General features: G+C 39.5%; 1 protein-coding gene across 2 annotated transcripts in view; it reads right to left on the bottom strand.

Annotated features, from left to right (window-relative positions):
* The window catches only part of NT5DC1 (5'-nucleotidase domain containing 1), a 122,943-nt gene that overhangs the window by 6,725 nt on the left and 93,428 nt on the right, over positions 1–22,790 (bottom strand). Inside the window, exons 7-11 of one of the 2 annotated variants that reach the window (XM_019929603.3) lie at positions 19,496–19,670; positions 17,566–17,663; positions 7,998–8,116; positions 6,753–6,905; positions 2,332–2,500 (exon numbers count right to left, since the gene is read on the bottom strand). In XM_019929603.3, the coding sequence (XP_019785162.2) occupies positions 2,332–2,500; positions 6,753–6,905; positions 7,998–8,116; positions 17,566–17,663; positions 19,496–19,670 (714 nt within the window). The remainder of the gene's footprint in view (positions 1–2,331; positions 2,501–6,752; positions 6,906–7,997; positions 8,117–17,565; positions 17,664–19,495; positions 19,671–22,790) is intronic. The other variant, XM_073789522.1, reaches the window with a different exon arrangement.

Below are 22,790 nucleotides of genomic sequence, written 5' to 3'. Positions count from 1 at the left end.
GGATTTTTTTTCCTTCACATTAATAGAGCTAACTCTAACTTTCTTTTGGTTACCATTAACATGGTATTGTCTCTTTCTATCCTGATATTCAAACTTTCTGCATCCATTTCTCCCCATTTTTCTCTCCATTTTTTTTTTGGGGGGGGTTTTTAAAATTATGTTACATAATTAGTTCGGTACATGTATCATTACAGTGCTTTTGGTAGTTATCTTAGAGATTACGAGATGCATTTTTGACTTAATATCTAACATACTCTCATCCTTTGCCATATAATAAAGGATGTTAGAACACATTTAACTCCAGCTGTCCCATTTTGTGATTTATATGCCATTGGTGCTATATGTCCTAAAATTCTTTATTTAAACCCCATAGGATTTTAAAAAATTGTTTCTAACTGTAAATATTCATTTTAATTTATTCATACATCCTTTTGTTGCTGTATATTCACTTCTTTCATCTCCAGTCTTCCAAGAGGGATCATTCTCACTTTTGCATGAAGAACAAGACCCTTTAGTATTTTCTATATAGTGCAGGTCTTCTAGAGATACATTTTCTCCATTTTTGTCTGTCTAAAAATATTTTTCTTTTATTCTTTAATGATATCTTTACTTGGTATAGAATTTCATCAATACTGACAAGCATTTTCTTTCAGCAATTTAAAGATATCATTCTACTGTCTTTTGGCTTCTTTTGTTTCTGGGAAGAGTCAGATGTCAGATGTCTAACACTCTTATGAAGTACTCCTTTGAAATCAATCTGTCTTCATTCTCTGACTGCTTTTAATATTTCTTAGTTATCTGGTCTTTGGCAGTTAACGTTGGGATTTCCCTTTATGTATTGTGTTTCAGTTCTTTGGGCTACTTAAACATTTGGCTTATTTTCTTTCATCATTTTTGGAAAGCTTGTTGTAGCTATTGCTTTTGGCCTATTCTCTCATCTCCTAAGTTTCTAATTATAGGAATCTTATTCCTTCTCATTATATCTCCTGTGTCTCTTAGTCCCTTTCCGTATCTTCCATGCTTTTTTCTCTTCAGGCTTCATTGTGGCTATTTTCTTTTGGCTTATTTTCCAGCATACTAATTCACTTTTCCTGTGTCTAATCTTCTGTTAAACCCATCCATTAAGTTCTTAATTTTTACTTTTTAATATTTCAATTTTAGAATTTCCACTTTTTACTAGTTTTTATATAGCTACCAAATTTCTCATTCCTTTCTTTTCTGTACTTGAACTTGGTTATTTCTGTTAGTGTAGTCTCGTACCCTTGTGTGCCTGGTTATTTTTCATTATGTGCTGAACCTTGTATTGTTTTTTGAAATAATTTGAGTCCTAGAATGATATCTTTCTCAAAAGACGACAGTCATTAATTCTTACCAGGTGTCTTGGGGCACTACCAATCTAGAATCTCCTCAATCCAGTTTTAGGGATTCAGCTGATTTAAAGCTGAGCTTCAATTCCTGTGAATGCCTATTTCTAATTCATCCTTCAGAGTCTCAACAGAGATTGAGAGAGTCCACCAGGCCCACCCCTTCTTTGGCAGGCCCTACCTTCTACTTTCTACCCCTGTAGGTTCATGAAACTACAAAAAGGCCACTCACTTCTTTGAGTGCCTTCTCCTGAGTTAGCAAACAGGGGGAAAAGTAGCCCCCAAAGTCAGGTTCACCTTACTTGGCTTCCTTAGCATCCTGTCCTGGTAACTCTTCCCTAGCTTTCTCCTATGACTCCAGACAGACTTAAAAAAAAAAAAAAAAGTACAGCATTTGTAGTTGGCTCCAGTGGACAGGCAGGTCTTAATTACCTAAACTGCCATATCTAGGTGTTACCCAAGAAAAATCTATAAATGCCATGGGAAAATTTTCTTCTTTTAAAGAAAAGAATTCTAGGGCTTCCCTGGTGGCGCAGTGGTTAAGAATCCACCTGCCAATGCAGGAGACATGGGTTCGAGCCCTGGTCCAGGAAGATCCCACATGCCATGGAGCAACTAAGCCCATGTGCCATAACTACTGAGCCTGCGCTCTAGAGCCTGCAAGCCACAACTACTGAGCCCGTGTGCCGCAACTACTGAAGCTCGCGCGCCTAGAGCCGGTGCTCCACAACAGGAGAAGCCACTGCAATGAGAAGCCCGTGCATCACAACGAAGAGTAGCCCCCAGTCGCCACAACTAGAGAAAAGAACGTGCGCGGCAACAAAGACCCAACACAGCCAAAAAAAATAAAGTAAAATAAATTCATAAAAAAACAAATAAAATTAAAAAAAGAAAGAAAAGAATTCTAGTACTTCAGGTCATTACTGTCCAGCAGCAGGTAAAGCTTTATAAGTATTATCCGCCTTACCTGCTATTGCTTCAATACTTGGAATTGCAATAGTGCTGTAAGTGCTGATTCTCTTACAAGACCATGTATAAATCAAGGAATCTTCTGTATTTTCCAGTCCGGAAACTGAATCAATAAAAAAAGAGCCCCATTTTTTAGATAATCTATTTAGAGGCTTTGCCTTCAGTCCCTGAAACAAGAAATAGAATAACGAAACTGTGATTAATTAGTGTTCAACCTCATTATAAGTTTTTTCCACCAGTAAGTAAATCAAAATAGAACAACTGTGTGGAACAACAATTTCAGTTGTTTAACTTTAACCAGACTATATACTATATAAAAAGTAAAACAAAACTTTGTAGTCCTTTAATGTATTCTCCTCTGGCTTTGTTTGGGAACCCCTTTCTCATCCTTTGGGATCTGGCTTGGATGCCACCAGGATATTTTCCTTGATTTCCCACAGTTGCGTTGGATTAGGTCTCCTCCATTTTCTCACACTCTTGAGTTTATCCCTAATATGGTACTTCTCATACTATCTTGCAATTATCATACTATTTACTTTTCGCCCTGGACAGATTATAAACTACAGAAGGTTAGGAACTATCTCATGTATTAGTGTATCCTTAAAGGCTTAGTGCCTAGGACATAGCAGGCACAGAAATGTTGTAGACTAAATAAGACTCATTCAAAAAATACTTCTCAGTGTTTTATGGGTATAGTATAAAACTAAGAATTGAAAAAAAAACCCTATCACGTCCATAGAATTTGGATTGTAAAATCTGTCATCCTTTTCTGATGAAAACTTCATTTTGGAGCAGCAAAGAGTCCCAAATATGCCTTTAGATTCATGATTCTTTGCGCTGGAACTCACTTTGTGAAGCAAGATGAAAGTATGTGTTTTTCAGGTGATGGTGTTTAGAGATCACTTAGCAAGAATCTATCTGGATTTCACCAAAGATATTTAAGAGCAGTATGGAATATAAATATCTATGCTTCTGTGTGTACATTTAAGGTGTATTTAGATATAATTTCTCAAGGTGTAAAGAGAAGTTTAGTGTCGTTTTTCTTTATTTACTTCATTGTCTTTTCTAAAATAATGAGTGAGAAGAAATGACTCACATCACACAGGCTATATGTAGATAATGGTTCTGCCAACACTGAGTGGTAATCTGGGCTGCACATTATTCCTTTGAAAAGAGGAAAACAGACCTGTTTACCCTTTCTGGTTCAATGTATTATGGATGCTGTTATTGTCTAAATGTCTGTGTCCTTCCAAAATTCATTATGTTGAAATCCTAACCCCCAAGATGATGGAATTATGAGGTGAGGCCTTGAAAAGGTGCTTAGGTCATGAGGGTGGAGCCCTCATGAAGCCCTCATGATTAGTGTCCTTATAAAAGAGATCCCAGAAAGCTACCTTCTCCCTTCTGCCATGTGAGGGTACAGGGAGAAGATGGTGGTCTATGAGGAAGTGGGTCTTCACCAGACAATGAATCAGCTGGCACCATGATCTTGGACTTCCCAGTCTCTAGAACTCTGAGAAATACATGTTTGTTGTTTATAAGCCAGCCAGTCTATGGTATTTTGTTACAGCAGCCAAAATGGACAGATGCTAATCTTTGTTTATTCTGATGCTAGTTTTAATGACTCATTTTCTCAAATATAAAATATATATATCACTAATCGAAAGAATCATGCCATTTCTTGAATATATCAACAAGGAGCACTCCTATTTTCATTGAGCCTTTATCTTATAGATTTCATCCCTTAATGGTAAGTGTTCTCACCAAGTTTCTATCTTCTCTTCTTCTCTTTCTCTCTTGTCTCTCTCCCTTAGACATCTCTCAATTTTCCTCGCTTATCCTAACCTATCTCCCAAACCAGTTTGATCTCATCCTCCAGCTGTTTCAAAGAAATGGGATTCAACATTAAACCAATCACATCTCTCTCCTCACAAAAACGTCTCTCCTCAAAAAACCAGGTCTTTCTCATGACTTCCATATTTATATGAATAAAACCCATCAATTCCAGTTGGCTGCGCTTAAAAACCATCGATGTTGTCCGTCTCAGCTCCTACCACCAGCAGCCAGCTAGTTGTGCCTCCAGAACATCTGCCATGTACTCTCTCCATCTCCTTCTCACTAGTGCCCACTGTTCATGTTTGTATCACCTCTAGCTGGGCTGCTGGGACAGCCCGCCACAGCATCCCTTCCCATGTGCTGAGCCCATCCTTCACACGCTGCTAAACGAAAGCTTCGCCCCTGTTGCCTGCACATCCAAACACTCCTAGTGATGCCTTTGGCTGACAAACCTACACATCTGCTATTTTACGGTCAAGACTGTACTGAAGCCTGTACATTACAATCTCTGTACACTTATTCATGTTACTTCCTGAACCAAGAATGTTATTTCCATCAGTTGAAAATGTACCTGTCCTTCAATGTTTACCTCACATTCTACATTTTTTATAAATTTTTCCCTAATTCTCCTCAATGAAGTATCCATCCTGTCTTGTTTGTAATTCTTTTATAATTTGTACCCTCTGGAGGCAGTTATGCTTTATTTGTATACTCAAGCTCCCTGACCCCTTTTATCCACAGACTAATATGTTCTGTTAAAAGGATCTGTGTATGATTCTATAAGTCCCTGATATTCATAGTAGGGAGGCTTGCACAAATTAAAAACTTAGTATATGTTGAACAAGACAATGGTGTCAGACTGGTCATTTAATGAGTGGCCTTATTAAGATATCTCTGCTAATCCAATAAGCTCTTACTTATGTCTGATAGTTGTGATGAAAGTTTTGAGTACTGTTCTGAAATATGTGTATGTGTGTGTACACCCAACAGAGAGCTACCAAATCCTGTCTCTTCAGTCACAGTGGGTTGATTTATTAAGGACATATATGTTCAATGGAGCAGGGCTGGGGTGGGGAGGTGGAGTGTGATGATAAAGGAACATTATTTCAATTCTATCTTGGGAAATAAAATCTTCACGCTGTTGACTCACTGTTTCCTGTGGAAGAGCCAATTATTAACTCTTTGTTCATGATGTGTTTATAACTAATTAACAAGAAAAGGGGTCTGTGGGAGAAGGATGGAGCTACCGTCTATGGAATGCTAAAGGAAACATTCCCACTGATGCTTCATTTCCTTATTACTGTCTGTGCATTCTCAAATCATTTTGAAGAAACCAAATCTCCTTATTTCTCTTTAGGGGAAACCTCCTCCCAAATCCCTCGGATTAGAAGGCCAGCCTCCTGGAAGGTTATTTTAAAGCTCTTTTTAACTCAGTCCACAGAACTTCCAATGTCACACTGAAGACCAAATGCTACTCAGTGGAAACCTTGTAGAAACCTGACCCCTTTATTCTAATATTCAGTTGCATCTACTTATAGCTATCTTTTTTTTTTCTTGTGGTACGCGGGCCTCTCACTGTTGTGGCCTCTCCCGTTGCGGACCACGGGCTCCGGACGTGCAGGCTCAGCGGCCATGGCTCACGGGCCCAGCTGCTCTGTGGCATGTGGGATCTTCCTGGACTGGGGCACGAACCCGTGTCCCCTTCATCGGCAGGTGGACTCTCAACCACTGTGCCACCAGGGAAGCCCTCTTTTTAAAAAAAAATAAATAAATAGACTGTATTTCTTAGAAGTTTTAGGTTTCCAGATAAATAGAGCACCTCCTTCCCCCCTGAGCACCCACTGGTCTTTTCCAGAATGTCATATAGTTGTATGCAGTATGCAGCCTTTTCGGAACTGGCTTCTTTCACTTAGTAACATGCACTTAAGGTTACTCCATGTTTTTCCATGGCTTGATAGTTTCTTTTGATTGTTATTTTTTGATTGGATATTTGTTTTTTGACTTGTGTTTTCCATTCTTTTTAGATTGTTCCACTGGAATGACTTTAGGAAAATGCATTTTATTTTCTGACCTTTCTTCTTTTCTGCTTATTTTTGCTTTTATACACTATTTTCCCTTTCTAGATTTATGACATATTTTACTTTTCTTTCCCTCAAGTCTTTACCTAAGTTCATTTTGGGTGGCTCAGGAGTAAGCTTAAGGGAGCTACCAATTTTGTTAAGTTAGACCATGAAGTGAGAGCACGAGGGCTTTCATGGCCAAGCAAAAGAGGTAGAGTATAACCGCAGTGAGTCAGGATCTGGCCGCCTCATCATCAGCCAAAACACGGCCACGGTGCCACAGCACTGGATGAAAGTGGAGAACTCGGAAGACAGACATTACAGACCATTACGTTAATGGTCAACAGCATTTATCTTGGCATCATTTAAGAACTATCCACAAGATCAACTGTAGAGCTGAGATGGCATGAAGATCACAGTACGTGCCAACAGATTTCATCTCTCTTGGCACAAACAAGCACTTTCTAAGACACGTGAAACACAAGGCTTTTCTTTCAAGGAAAGAACCAAAGGAGACCCTTACCTCATATTTTCCTTTCTTCTCTAGAGGCTCTGAGTCCTCAGGCTTCCCGTCTCTGTCCCCTCTGAGCTCTTCCAGGATGAGGACTGTCTCCCAATTACTATAATGACAGGCTGGGAAAATATCTGAATGCATGCTGTCACCAAAGTAAACAACCTGTAAGAGAGCAAATTCTGTTTGAGACATGAGAACTGTGAAAGAGTAGTGTTCATTTTATAGAAGGCAGAAGAAAATCCCTCAACAGGTATCAGAGTTAAGTGATGTAAAAGTTGCAGAGACGTCTTAAATTTCCTTGAATAACTTCACAGGTGACCTGTCCTATTTGATTCACAAGGGGTCAGGTTTAAGAAGTTACACAATTCATCTGCAGGTAGAAGAAAGGCAGAAGATAAGTGAATTCAATTTTCTGAAATAAAAATGAAAGAGCCCATATGGTTACAGTTAAACCTGCCCCTGGAATTGAAGAGCTGGTGAGATATTGGAGACAACCTGTTACAGAGGGTTAGATTAGCAAGAATGGACAACACAACCAATTTACCAGTTTCTGGGCGCCACCCAGACCTGCTGAAACAGAATCTCTGAGAGTGGGTGGGCTTGGGCAAGTGGACTCTGGGACCCTTCCCAGGCATTCTGAGGCAAAGCCTCATTGATCTAGTCCACGTCTCTTAATTTACAGATGAGGAAACAAGGTTAAGGGAACATGAACTAGAACCTCCAAGGCAGGAGTCCCCAGGGGGCTGTGACAGTGTACGAGCCAGTGGAGTAGGGCTCAGTGACCCACTGACCCTCCTTCTCATGGGGCTCCTGGCAAACGTTTTTTAGAAGCATCCTGCTGTTAAAAATATACCAACGTCCAACATCAACAATGTGGCCAGGATGTTAAAAGCTAACGTGTCTTCAGTCTATAGTATAATCAGTTACTGCTTGTTTTACACATAAAAATGTTCCTGATGGACAGTTATCAGGATAACATTCCTCAGTAACCCACACACTATTCCATTGTATCTCTCAGGTCTGTGGCCTCCTACTTGGAATATCTGTTTTTCTCTGTTACAGAGAAAGACTCAATGTACATCAACAAAGGAAAGGCTTATTTAAGCAGAAGAGGTAGGCAAGGAGGTTGGCAGACAGGCAGAGGCAGATGATTGCCTCACAGATAACTATGCTGAAGGCATTTAGAGTTATGGTTTCAGTTTACAAGGGCTTATATCTCCAAGCCCTTGTAAACTGGGCTCAGTCAGAAAATACCTTGGGTTCAGGTTTGCCAGTCATTTTCTTCAGAAGTTCATAAAGATGGACCGCATTCCCTTGGGAGTACCAGCCAGGTTTATCCAGAGATGGCAGGGCCTCTTGTTCCTCGTCATTCTCTGAAAGCACAGTTGGACAATCACATACTTTTTAATCAAGTGATAGCACCCAGCTGGACAGACCACACTCTGGCATGGCTGTAGGACACGTACAGGAAGGAACCATGTGGGGATGGGAGCTAGCATTCAGTGATCACCTATATATATCATGAGCACTTCATGGACGTAAATATATATACTTTTCAAAGATTTTTTTTTTAAGAGCGGTTTTACATTCACAGCAAAGTTGAGAGGAAGGTACAGAGATATCCTACACACCCTCTTCCCTCACAAAGGCAGAGTCTCCCCCATTGTTGGTGATAAAAAATGAGTCCAACATATCACAATGATATGAGTGAACTCCTCCAGAACAAGGAATTCGAAAACCACATTTACAGATAATTAAAGCCATATCACAGCAACTGCCAGCTTAAGGTCAAGAGATATTTATGCCTATTTGGTTGACATTTCAGCAGCCACGTTTTAATTCTTCTACACAATCAAATGAAAACCCTACTATTCTCTAAAGAGTAGTTAAAAAACCAACCACGTATTAGCTTAACATTAAGAGTCTAATGCATATCAGACTCAGCATATTCCTGGAGAAACACAGTGAAAACCAATTATTTCTCACGTCTGTCTGTCTGTCTGTCTGTACTTAGCACAGAATGTCTTACCATGTAAATAATGTGGGTTTGATGGCAACTGGGAAATGAGTAATTTATGCAAATATTTTTGAAAGCAAATGTACATTTGATATGTAGAGGCCCACGGTACAGGAACAGTGGGAAGGGCATCTTTCCATTGCTTATTAAAAACAAATCTACAGAATCATAATTTCTTACATATTGGGACTCAGTAATTAACAAAGAGGAAGAAACCCTTCTTTATACAAAGACCAAAACAAAATACTCACTTTACACAAACCCCTCCCTCCCCCTCCCCGTTTCCAGCTCCCACACTGGAAGCTGCTGTGCAGGGTACTGATTCATGCAGGGCAGCTTCCAGGGCTCCGGGAGAACCTCCATAACTGGGAAGCTGTGGGACTCAGAAAACTATTAATTCCAGCAGCAGGGAGCCAGTGTGGGCTGTGAAAGCATCAGAGCCGAAGTGGAAGCGACACAGTCCAAGGGAACAAACTCAAGGAAGCTTCAAGCACAATCTTTATAAACCCAAACATTTTCACACTTCTTTTCATCTCTGGGAAACAGTTATATGAACTTTCATTTTCACATAATATAAATAAATGTGCCCTGCAAGCAGTACAATGATGACACTGATTTGAAAAAGTTTACTTTAAAAGTATATTAGAAGATAATAAATACAATAGATAAAAAACAGAGGAGGACAAAGGGGATAAGAGAGTGACTGTGATTTGTTTCCTCAGTTTTAAAATGGGGATAATAACAGTACTTCCCTCATAGAGTGTATAAGTGAATTAATACAGATGGAGCACACGGAAGAGTGTGGGCCACGTAGGGTTGAAGAAGTCTTAGCTGCTATCCCTTCAATTCACAGGCGCAGAAACTGATATCTGGAGAAGCTAAGGAATTTGCCCAAAGTTACCAAACTGCTACAATCACCCCTCAAAGGACTTCAAATTAGGGGTAGAAGACAAGGAGTAAGACAACAATCAATGAAAGCAAATAGTAAATCAAACTAAAACTCTTTTGAAAACTATAATTTGCTTCTGGATACAGCTGTGTTTTACAATAACAAAGTAAATCTCATTTTTTAACTGTAAGACCATATAGACAAGTAAAAACAAAAAAACAAAACAGTACGTTTTTAGTCAGCATAATAGTTACAAAATTAATATGGGGAAATGACAGTCAAGGCTGTGGCTGACAGCCTTGAAGAAAGCAAGCTCCACGACTCAGATAAGACAGAGAGCCAGAGAACTCATGTGCCTGGGCCTGACTGGTGTGACGTCAGAACTGGCTCCTGCGGCGGCTCCCAGCAGCTTCTCCCAACTCCCAGAGCCTTTGGTGTTACTACCTTACCAATGTTTTAAAAGTATGTATTTGTGTGATGTTTTTGAATCAGTAATACATTTAAGTATTTTTAAAAGACTCAATTTTGAACTCTACCTGCTATGTGCTCACCTCTTCTGCAAAAGGTAATCATTCTTTTATGCATACAAAAGCATATATAAATATATATTCTTTTTCTCTACTTTTGAAATACATTTATTGAGGTATAACTGACATACAATAAACTGCGCATAAAGCATACAATTTGATTAGTTTGGGCACATGTATATATCTATTATGAGCTGAACTGTGGTCCCCTCAAATTCATATGCTGAAGCACTAACCCTGTTCCCCAGAATGTGACTGTACTTGGAGACAGGGCCTTTAAAGAGGTGACTGAGCTAAAATGAGGCCATGGGGTGGGCCCTAATCCAATACTATTGGCGTCCTCATAAAAAGAGGAAATTAGGACACATAATTAGGCAATTAGGACACAGAAGAAAGACCATGTGATGCTACAGGGAGAAGATGGCCATCTATACGCCAAGAAGAAAGGCCTCGGAAGAAACCAATCTTTTTGACACCTTGACCTCAGACTTCTAGCCTCCAGAACTGTGAAAAAAGAAATTTCCTTTGTTTCAGCCACTCAGTCTGCGGTATTTTGTTACAGTAGCCCTAGCAAACTAATACAACACCCGTGACCCCTCCTCCCTTTTAAATGCAAATATCAGCATATTCGGCACACTGTTCTGTAACTTGATATTTTAAAACCTTATTTTATTGATAATATGTTGTGATCTGCCTGTTTTTTTAAATTCCATGATTTATTTAATAGTCTTTTTTTGATAGACATGTGAAATGTTGTTACAAGGAAAAAGTTACAAATATGACAGAATTCGCCTGGTGGGATCAAACAAAATCCCACCAGGATTTCTTTCTTTTCTTCTTTCACTCTTTATTTCAACAATCTTTCACAAACCAATTTACATAGAGGGATATGGCAGTGAACTAGATGGTCTGAGTTCTTGAGCTCAGAATGTTTATTTTCTAGGAGCGACCTCTGACTTGCTAGGGGTTTACTTAACAGTGATTTATGATTAAAATATATTTATAATTGTTTTGGTTTCTAGGACTCCTTCTAATACGAACTTCACTAAACAGTTCATATTTGCTTTATACATCTCTTCTTCAATTTTGAGCTAGAAAAATTTCTCACCAATTATGGATTTTCATACACACTTTCTCCACTGTTTTTGGAATGGGCAGTAAGATACTTTTCAAGTAAAATACCTCCTAAAATGCCTGCCTGTGTTGGGGACTATAAAATGGAAATTATACTATTAAAGGAAATAAATACTTTACCAGTGAGCTGGAGCAAATTTCATAAACAGAAAGTGAAACTCCTACTCTTACCCTTTATCTACTTTGGCTTTGGTCGTTTAGTTAAATATGCTTAACTAACTAGCTCATTTCCACACCTAAAATGATAGGAAGTTTATTTCTTTTCAGAATAACAACCTTCAATTAAATGTACTCACTAAGACATCCTCTTGGTCTTACTAAAGTACGTCTTGGTGATCTGACCAGTAGCATCTGCTTCAACAGAAAATCTGTTTAGAAATGCAAATTGAAGCCTTTTGCCCAGCCCTACTGGATCAGAATCTCCATTTTAACAAGATCCCTAGGTGATTTGAGTGTGAAGTCTGAGAAACACTGATGTAGAAAGAACAGCAGGAAAATAAAACAAAACAAAAACCTGATAGAACAATAAAAGGCATTCATTTCACCAAGGAGACAGTAATGGGCACCTGTGGGGAGCAGTGAGAATGAAGATGAAAAGGTAACCTAGCAACCAGATTTAGCCTTAGGGTGCTATATGGAGTGGGGAGCCAATGAGATTGTGTGTGTGATAAATATATTAAATATATTGTAAGTCTAACAGTAATAAGTGAGCAATACAAAATATATTGAAATTAAAAGCAAGTGACAAATAGAAATCTATGCCAATGAAAAGTATTTGAGGGCAGTGGGCAAGAGATAGAAATAGAGGTATAAAGGGAGGCAGAGGGACGAGGTAGAATGGGGAAGAATGATCAAAGCTTAACGGGAAGGGAGGGGACGGCAGAGATGAGATATTTCTGAGGTAGATTAAACAGGACTTTATGAAAAATACAAGACAAAACAAGAAACAAACAAACCCCCCCAGGACTTGATGCACAGCCTCCTGGATGTGAAAGGGTGAAGATGATGAAGGTTTCCAGCTGGGTTTATTCAGCGGCTGGTCAAGTAATGAAGGTAAGGAATACAAGGTGACCAGCATATTTGGTTGTTGATTGCTTTCAAGGTGGAAGGAGAATCAAGTTTGATTTCAGAATACTGGGTGGAGGTGTCTGGTATACAAGACAAAATATGGTGTGAGGTTCTGGCAAAGACAGCTGGGGCAACATCTGGGAGTCAGTGGATAGGTGAAAGCTGAGGCCAAGACACCAAAGACAGCAAGTTGGGTCATGATTCCCAAATTGGGCGGCGCGGGGGAGGGGTAGTTGGTAGCAGGAGACTGGCGTGGTCCCTCTCCCCACTGAATTTACAATCTTGCAAGGTGGACGGACTCCCTCCCCGCACCAAGCCTTAGCTCTGCTGAGGAGCTGAGTCGTGAGATAACAGATTTTGCCTAGAAGAGGTTCCCCGCCCCCAAACAGTTCTTAAGCCCCTGTAGGGATCAAGCTGAATGGAGCTCAGCCCCCCACCTGCTGAGTCCCCACCCTCCCTTTCGGCGCCTCCATGACAACGGCTGCCATCAGTCCTGTACAACTGCGCAGAGGATGCTGCAGCGCTGGGGTCTCTGGGATTGGCTCACCGTGCCTTCCATCCCAACAAGCTTCTTTGCCTTAATTTTACTTCTAACTTTAATCATTCGGAGCAATGATCTGATTTACGAAGACACTGGACTGTCACGTAAGGGCCAACTGACATGACTTGTACAGTAACATTAACTGCCGTATGTGGGATGTTTGGTGGGTTACAAGGCTGAGAGATCAGTTAAGTACTGTAATAACCAGGACCTGATGTAATACTGTGCCAATTCATACAAGGGATGATAAGGGAGTGGCAGGTGACAAACTTGAGAAAACTGGAGGATAGGTTAGTTGTTAAGGGGAGAGAGGAGCTGAAGATGACAGATTTCCCTAACTTAGGCAAGATCTGTGGTTCGAAAAGTTATAACAGAGTTATGGAATATGGGAAATGAATGAGTTGTTATAGGTAAGTCAATTTTCATGTGATGCCAGGGCTCTGGGGCATGGAAAGCTTAGAAGACAGATAGAAACAGGCCTCTGTAAGTCAGGGAAAAGTGAAACCAAGAATTAAGGAATTAGGAGTCATTAGCGAACAGGTGACAGTTAAAACTAGAGGGTGGTAGAAAGCTGACAACAGCAGGAGAAGAAAGGAGGGTCAATGCAGAATGCTAGAGAGTAGCGACATTTAACAAGAAAGGTGAAGGGAAACCAGCAGTGGAAACAGAGATAGAGCAGTTAGAGGTAGAAGAATCAGAATCAGCAGCAAAGTAAACACTGTAACAGAACACAATGTATTAGAGATTCTTTAATATGAGCAGTATGAACCTCTTATTAATAATAGTTCTGGCAATCCTTTTGCCCTCTAAATGTGAATAAACTATTTTGTATCAGCTCCAGAAACTGCAGGATTCACTGTGTCTTACACCAAAATATGTTAAATCAGAGGACCAGAAAACTAAAGCTGGAAAGTACCTTAGAGAGCTTCTAGTCTAATCCCTTCTGGATGTGAAAAAACGGAGACAAGCTCTATATCTATATAAAGGCATGAAATCCCATACATTCTGAGGTCCATAGGCATTTTATTCTAATCATTATAGACAATGGTGATAGGACTTTGGGTCCTATATCATCCATCCAGACTTTTCAACTCTTAAAGTTAAGACTTATAACATTTTCATACTTTAAATTCAGCCAAGATGACTATCAAGTCTTTTAATGAATATAATATCTGAAAATATAGTTTGGATAACTATTATTATGTCAGTCCTCAAATCCAAATTGATAGTATAAAACCAAAAGAAAATACTGCACAGAGGTTATAAGATAGGTACCTCTACATGGTTATAGTTTTTAAAAGCTTACCCTTATATCTCTGAATACTCTTCAATTAAATAGAAATACTGCACAAAGTACAGTAATTTGTCAGCATAAGTTGATGCGTTTGTGGTCTCCAATATGTTAAAAAATTTGGTATATTTTTAATGTGCATTGTTTTCTGTTACTGGTGTTTGTGTGTCTGAGTAAAATTTTAATAAAAACCTTGGTGAAACGGCATAAGTACTACTGTAGGTACAGAACAGACAAGGATTTTCTTGGAACAAAATATGAAAACCTTGAAGATAAAAGTAAAAATAAACATCTATTGAGTACTTAGTTAATGTATTTAAATATAAGTTTGTGAAGAAGGGAAAAACATTGAAATTTTTTTCCTGGTTTAATACAAAGAGTCCTATTTGACACCTTGATTATTTCTTTTTTTTAAATTTAATTTTTATTTTACATTGGAATATAGTTGATTTACAACGTTGTATTAGTTTCAGGTACACAACAAAGTGACTGAATCCCTGATTATTTTTTTAACATCAAAGATTTATATAAGACATTAAACCAATATATAAAAAACACCATCGATCCCTGCCTTTCTACTAGGCCAGGGTTTCTTAACCTTGGCACTACTGAGATTTGGGGCCAGATAATTCTTTGTTGGTGGTGGTGGGGGTGCTGTCCTGTGTGCTGTAGGTTGGTTAGCAGCATCTCTGGCCTCTACCCACTAGATGCCAGCAGTACCCCCTCCTCCAAAGTTGTGACAACCAAATGTCTCCAGACGTTGCCAAAGCTGCCCTGAGGAGCAAAACTGCCACAGTTGAAATCAACTGTACTAGACCATTCTCATCAGCATAATGCATATTCGAGTATCTTCAGTTAAAAACAATAAACTACAGGTTTTCCTTGATTTACAATGGAGTTACAACCCGACAAAAGCAGCATAAGTTGAAAATACCTTAAGTCAAAAATGCCTTTAATACACCTAACCTACCGATCATTAGCCTAGCCTACCTTAAACATGCTCAGAACACTTACATTAGCCTACAACTGGGCAAAGTCATCTAACACAAAGCCTGTTTTACAACAAAGTATTGCATACTTCATGGAATTTACTGAATCAGTATTCAATTAAAACAGAATGGTTGTATGGGTACAGCATGGTTGTAAGTGTACTGGCTGTTTAACCTCATGATCTGAGGTATTGGCTGACTGGAGCTGTGGCTTGTTGCCCATTCCCAGCATCAAGAGAGAGTATTAAAAGGCATATTGCTAGCCTGGGAAAAGATTAAAATTCTAAATTTAGGGCTTCCCTGGTGGTGCAGTGGTCGAGAGTACGCCTGCCGATGCAGGGGACACGGGTTCGTGCCCCAGTCCGGGAAGATCCCGCATGCCGCCGAGCGGCTGGGCCCATAAGCCATGGCCGCTGAGCCTGCGCGTCCGGAGCCTGTGCTCCGCAACGGGAGAGGCCACAACAGTGAGAGGCCCGCGTACCGCAAAAAAAAAAAAAAAAAATTCTAAATTTGAAGTACAGTTTCTACTGAATGTGTATTGCTTTTGAACCATCATGAACTCAAAAAATCTAAGTTGAAGCACTGTAAATCGGGGACCATCTGTATGCCCTTGATCCTACACTGTCTTCCACCTAAAACCTCAATTGTTTGACTATTTTCATAGCTAAAATTCTAGAAAAAGTTGTTTACACTCATGGGTTCCACTACCTCCAATGAACTCTTCAAGATACTGCAGTCTGGGCTTCCCTGGTGGCGCAGTGGTTGAGAGTCCACCTGCCGATGCAGGGGACACGGGTTCGTGCCCCGGTCCGGGAAGACCCCACATGCCGCGGAGCGGCCGCGCCCGTGAGCCATGGCCACTGACCCTGCGCGTCCGGAGCCTGTTGCTCCGCAACGGGAGAGGTCACAACAGTGAGAGGCCCGCGTACCGCAAAAAAAAAAAAAAAAAAAAAAGATACTGCAGTCTGGTTCTATATCTATCAGTGCTCAAGACACCAGTGATCTCTGTCTTGTCCACTACAATGGACATTTCTCTTTCCTTTTCCAATTGACTTTCAGTAGCATTTGCCCTAGGTGACCACTCTCTCCTCTCCTCACCGGTTTATGAATGTTGTACTCTATTTCCCCCACTATAATCTGTCTGCTCCTACATCACACTCTTTCTTCTCTATCCTTAATGTTAGAGTGTGTCAGAGCTTGGTCTGGGCCTTCTGCCTATCTGTATTCTCCCTCTATGTGATCTCATGTAAGCCCAAGGCTTGAAATACCCCTCTATGAGCTGATGAATCCCAAATTTATATCCTGAACCTACACCTGTTCTCTTGGATTCCAGGCTCATTTATATAAATTTCCTAATTGAGAGCTCCAGTTAGATAACTTACAGTCATTTCAAAATTAATACGTTGAAAAATGAGTGCTTAATAGTTATATTAAGAACCACCCTGCACAAACTTTTCCTCTGTATTTTTCCTCATGGCTGTAAATGGTCCCACCATTCATCCATTTGCTCAATTCAGAAAAAAGAAAAATCAGCAACCTGAAGTCATTTTTGATTAACTCCCTTTTCATCTGCTGCTTCTAAAGCATCACCAAGTCTTGAGTTTTCCATCTGCACAGTGTATCTTAAATATGTCTACCTCTCTCCATTTCCAGTACTGCCGCCTCAGACCAAAGCACCGCAATGTCTCACTTGCGACATTCAATTGCCTGGTCTCCCTCTTTCTCTCTATCCTTCCCCACATCCAATCCATTCCCCACCCAGCAGCGAAAAAGGTCTCTATGTCACTCGTACATCTCAACTGAATAGCTTCAGGTTGCTTTTGGCATAAAAATTAAAACCATTTCCACAGTGTATGAGGCTGCCTGCCTCCCTAATTTCACCCCTTCTCTGGCCATGACTGTGTGCCAGAATCACAGGTCCCTTCTCTGTCACAGGAACGAGCCCAAACTACCCTCACATGGAGGCTTTGCATTTGTTTGTCCCATTGCCAGGGATACACTTCCTCTGCTCTTCTCATTACTCATCCCGCAGGTCCCGCCTAGCAAGTCACCTCACCTGACCTTTTCAGACAGGCGTCCCCTGGCCAGGCACTCTAAGGTGGCCTCCCGGTTTACTACCTCACCAGGCAGTCATTTCCATCTCGACAGGTAACATGACCTGTAATCATATCCCAGGCATTCACCAACTTGCTTACGTGCTTGTTTATGCATCCCAATGAGGGGGAAGAACACCTGGTATCTCTTTTATTCCCCTTGTTGCATCTAACACAGAGCTTTGTACATGGCTGTCAGCCAACAGGTATTTATTGAGTAAGTGAATGAACAAATCTTAAATAGGAGAGTAAAGATACAAAATGTTAACTTACCAAGTGTCCGGAAAGGCCTCTGACTTGGTAAATGAGAGAAGAAACCAGGCTTCAATGCATTTGTAATCACAATGTCAAAAAGATATTCAAAATCATTCCTAAAAAGCAATGATATTTTTCATACATTTATTTTAAGGAATTAGAAAAGGTCCATATAAAACAGAACTTAATCTTTGCCTATTTGACCACAGCATCATTTCTGATCTTTTGATTAACTTCTCTATGCTTTCAATACATTCTAAGGTGAACCTTACACTGGAAATAGAAGGTAGTCAAGCACTAATCATCCTGACACCACCCTGAAGTATCAATACAAACATAAGGGGGAAAAAAAGCATATTAACTCATTAACTCTAGGTGCTAAGCTGGTTTTCTCACTATGGCAATAATTATAGTGTGTAAATTCAATAGTTTCTAACACCTAAAATACTCACGAGCTATGTTTTCAAATTTGGGGCCTGAAATTTGTCTGGATTTATTAGCATCAAGAGTTATTAATAATTTTGTGTGTTACATGGGTCCTACAGAAAGCTAGCATTGTAACAGGTCAGATGACATCTTTCAGAGAGTGTTCAAAATGTGAAGATACCTTATTTTGAAAATCAGGGTAGTATTACAATATGGTAATTTTTAGGCAACAATAATAATTGTTTTTTAGTCTGTATTTAACACGGTATTAAGGATTATTTGGGACAGCAAAGGAAAGATAGTCCTTGCTCCTGACAGACTCACTATTACATTGGGGAGATAATATTTACCCAACATTCCAGAATACTTTTACACAGCAAAACGACACTGCAGAGGAATTAAGATATGAAGAAAAAGTTTGGTAATCTATGCTAATGAAAAAGAAATTAAGACTTCCAAGTGTTTATTCTGAAGCATGGTCCCACTACCAGGACAGCAAATGTCTCTACAAAAGGCACTTTCCGAGGCATACAGGGCTGCAGCCTTAATTCACTTCAAGGATCCCAAACCTATACATTAATCAGAAAGCAGAAAACCACCGACAGACCGTAAGTACACCATAGGCCAATCTGAATCCACATGTGCTGAGGAACATGGAAATCAGGAAGCTAAACAGGTTGGCAAGAGGTCAGTTTTGAGGCTAAAATTTGCTTCATACTCACGGCAATTCAGTACAGTATCTGCTAAAATTTGAGGAAACAGTAGGGGAGGTCTAACAGCTCATTTTAGAATCTGGCTCTGACCATGGATATTCCCTGGCATTGCCCGTAAGAATGCCACAGATAAGTATTAACACTTGCTGAGCCTTACCAACTACTCTCATACTTTTACCTGTATTGTGCTATTTAAACTTCCTGTCACGCCTATGAGATACTACTGTCCCATCTTTAAGATGGTGAAATTGAGGCTTAGAGAGGTCATAGAACCTACCCTAGGTCACGGGGTGAGTTGCAAGGCAGGGCTTGAGCCCACGACTGTCTTATTTTAAGTCTATGTATTTATGCTGCCTCGATGTTCATGGATGTCAATCCCACCCCTGGCCATGTAAATGGGGAAGTGTCTGGCTCCACACGGAAATGGCTACAGAGGGATTGTATTCCAGGTAAGTAACAGGGGCTATAATCTACAACTCAGTGTCCCTCAATAATCATCCAAAGCTGAGAAACCAAATTCACGGAGGACTGCCCAAAGCACATGCGGTCCATCCACCTTTCAGAAAAGCTAAAGCCCAGACTATGAACGGGCTCTGAGCATACTGACCCGGTAATACCGCTCTGCTACAATGTACTTGGGGTGTGTTTCTGTCAGGAGACGTTAAGGGCTGTTATGAGAAATAACCACTTGTCACTCAGCATTGTTTAATATAATGATATGGTCATGGCTAACACTTTTGGAAAAGCACTGGTGTAATTTGTTATCAGCATTTTATAAGATCATGAAAACGAAATGACTCATCACTTACCCAAGGATATATTCACAGAGGAGTCTACAGTAATCACTGTGAGAACTGGTAATTAACATAAGAATTTTCCCAGCATTTTTTAGCTGTCGAAGCCACTTTTTAACAGATTCCGGACAAGTGTGTAAATACCTGCCTGGATCTCTTTTTATTTCTGGAAAATATATTCCACAGTTTTCTGAAAAATAAAAATATCAAGGAGGTTTTTCTTTTTAAAATTTTTTGACTCAGTGTATTCTCGAACAAGTTCCTCTCTCTCAAAGCTATAGATAAAACTAAAAGGATAAAAACTAGGTTCGAATAATCCAGCAACGACGCCATTACTAATTGCTTTTTAAGAATACTTTTCTTGTTCTTAAAAACATGATGATTGAGAATGTCAGTTGAAAATATTTTTTGGTTATTTGACAAGGACTGATAAAGTGTTAAAACAGATAACACGATAAACACAATACATCAGCATTTTCAAATCAAAGAAAATCTTACTGCATTTGCAATGTCAATTAATAAATATTCTTTCAATCATTCAACAAATATTTGCTGAATACGGATAACAAACAAATACATATTTAGATAATGCACCAGGAACACGTCTTTGGCATGATGCAGTGGAGAAGGGAGCTGGGTTCCTGAGTCAGTGTTGTTTCAGATGAAACTGAGACTAGAGGCCCTGGTCTATTACAGCCCCTGGGAGGTGATGTGATGTTAAATGGAAAAACAAGTCATAAAAGGCAGGAAGGGGACTTCCCTGGTGGTGCAGCAGTTAAGAATCCACCTGCCAAAGCAGGGGACACGGGTTGGAGCCCTGGTCCAGGAAGATCCCACATGCCGTGGAGCAACTAAGCTCGTGCGCCACAACTACTGAGCCTGTGCTCTAGAGCCCCCGAGACGCAACTACTGAGCCTGCATGCTGCAACTACTGAAGCCCGCGCCCCTAGAGCCTGTGCTCCACAACAAGAGAAGCCACTGCAATGAGAAGCCTGAGCACCGCAACGAAGAGTAGCCCCCGCTCGCTGCAACTAGAGAAAGCCCGCACAAAGCAATGAAGACCCAGCGCAGCAAAAAAATGAATAAAAATTATTTAAAAAATCATTAAAAATAAAAAAAAAAGAAAAAGAAAAGGCTGGAAGGCAGTGCAGTTGACAGTGAAAGCCGAAGAACCAGAGTCACTGAGCTGGGCTTGCCAGCTCTGTCCCTTTGGGTCTTTAGAGCCCAGGGGGTCAGCCTGAGCTCCGAAGCAGCTGGTACCAACATTTCCAGAAGTCCTGGTCAGATGCACCCACTATGTTTGATATGATGCCTTAAAAGTTATGAGTACTTAGGCACATAATTGCAGATTTGGTTGAAATGCTACTAGATTCATAAAGCACTTTAGAGATACTGTTCTTTGGGCATGATAGCAGTAGTAAGCAAATAAAGAGAACCTGAGTTCCTACTTTCCTTAACTGCTAGGAAAAAGACACAGGCATAAACAAAACAAGAAGTGAACGAGCTTGTAGTGAATTATAAACTCTGCAATAGATATAGGCTATAACTGTAATTCTGTACAATGTCATGCACTTGAAATAAATGAAATGAAAGTTATATATCAAGAATGTCAGGACAGAAGAGTCTCTTAAGAAAAAAAAAAAAGAAGAAACAAAAGCAGAAATGGTAGCAAATACTGTTGTCTGACTGCCCAAATCCACTCCCCTCCTTCTTTGCTAAAGAGTATTCTGATTTGTTTGAGGTTTCATCCTCCTCTGAGGGGCTAGGTGCTCAGGGAGGGTGGGTGTCTACCAGTCTAACCTAACAGGATAATTCCTTCCAATGTCCTGGTCATGTAAAACAACCCAATTTAATGAGCTTAAACATTAAGGATATCTATTATTTGCAGCCTACAGCATCTCTGTTCAGAAAATAATACATTGTAAGAATTAATCATAACCCGATTAAAAAAATTACTTAACAAAATAAAGAATGTTACAAAATGAGAATAATATTCAGACATCAGAACACCAAGAACAAAAACAAAGTTTGTGCTCTTGTATTTTGCCCTACAGAGAACACATGTGTAAATCTCTAGGATCTCTTAATATCCCAGAAGCTATGTAATGGCCCTTTAAAAAATTAAAATATACTTTGTTTTTCAGGAAAGAGGAGGTACTAGTAGTAGAGGACTAATTTAAGGAAGACAAAAGAATAAAATTAAATAACTAAAAATAGAATAGTTTGATGAGTGAGTGGCTATCAAAGCAATGGCAGAAGCTGTGTCTTTCCCAGAATTTATCTAAAGGAATCATATGTAAGATTATTTCACCCAGAAAAACAAAGCTTTTGTAGCAACAGTAATATTATGGGCTGGATAACAAAAGATTTGTAGTATGTAATGCTGAGAACATTTATATACTTAAGCATCTGTATTCAAAAACAATTGCTGAGAAAAGGTTATTTTTCCTTAGCTATATGTGCTTAGTGCCATCTAGTGATCAAAATATAAGTTACTGTTAAAAAGCTACTATTTCATTTCCAAATGAATAAAATAAAACATATACATTTAAATACTATATTTAAAAATTCTTGCCTAGATTAGTATTAGTTTCCCTTAATAAGCCTAATCTAAAAGAGTGCAAACGTAATAGCCTAGTTGGAGAAAATTACTCTCTGAGGAAATAATGGGGTTGTCCTCCTTTTGTTCACAAGCCAGAGTGAAATGAACAAACTAAAAAAGACAAGTCCTGTACAAACAGATACCCCATGGCAAGTTATGGGTCGCTCTTGCTATAAAAGATCACTAACTGTTGTTGGGTAAAATATTTTCATTCCCATGTAACCTTAAATCATTAAAGAAATAGGAGGTATATTAATATGACTATACTCATCTTTTTAAATTCTATTTTTATTGATATAACTGACATATAAACTTACATACTATGTAAGTCTACGGTGTACAACGTGTTGATCTGACACATACATATTGCAATATGATTACTACTATAGCATGAGCTAACACCTCTATTATGTCACAAAATTATCATTCCTTTTTTTGTGGTGGGGACATAAAGATCTGTTCTCTTAGCAATTTTGAAGTTTACAATTTAGTATTGCTGTCTCTAATACACGCTCATATTTTGTTGAAATAAATCAAGCTATTAAACCAAAGGAATTTATGTTAAACATACTACACTGGAATAATAACTGCCTATTAAATTATTTGCCTAAAGGTAGGGAGTCTGCCTTTTTGTTCAGCAGGGAGCAATCATTCAATGAATGAATATTTAAATTAGTTCAGGGACAGACACAGGAACATTTATGTTTA

This window comes from Tursiops truncatus, chromosome 12 (genome assembly GCF_011762595.2).
Source record: "Tursiops truncatus isolate mTurTru1 chromosome 12, mTurTru1.mat.Y, whole genome shotgun sequence".
NCBI lineage: Eukaryota > Metazoa > Chordata > Mammalia > Artiodactyla > Delphinidae > Tursiops > Tursiops truncatus.
The sequence above is the reverse complement of the archived record's forward strand: the minus strand, read 5'-3'. Positions and strand labels throughout refer to the sequence as shown.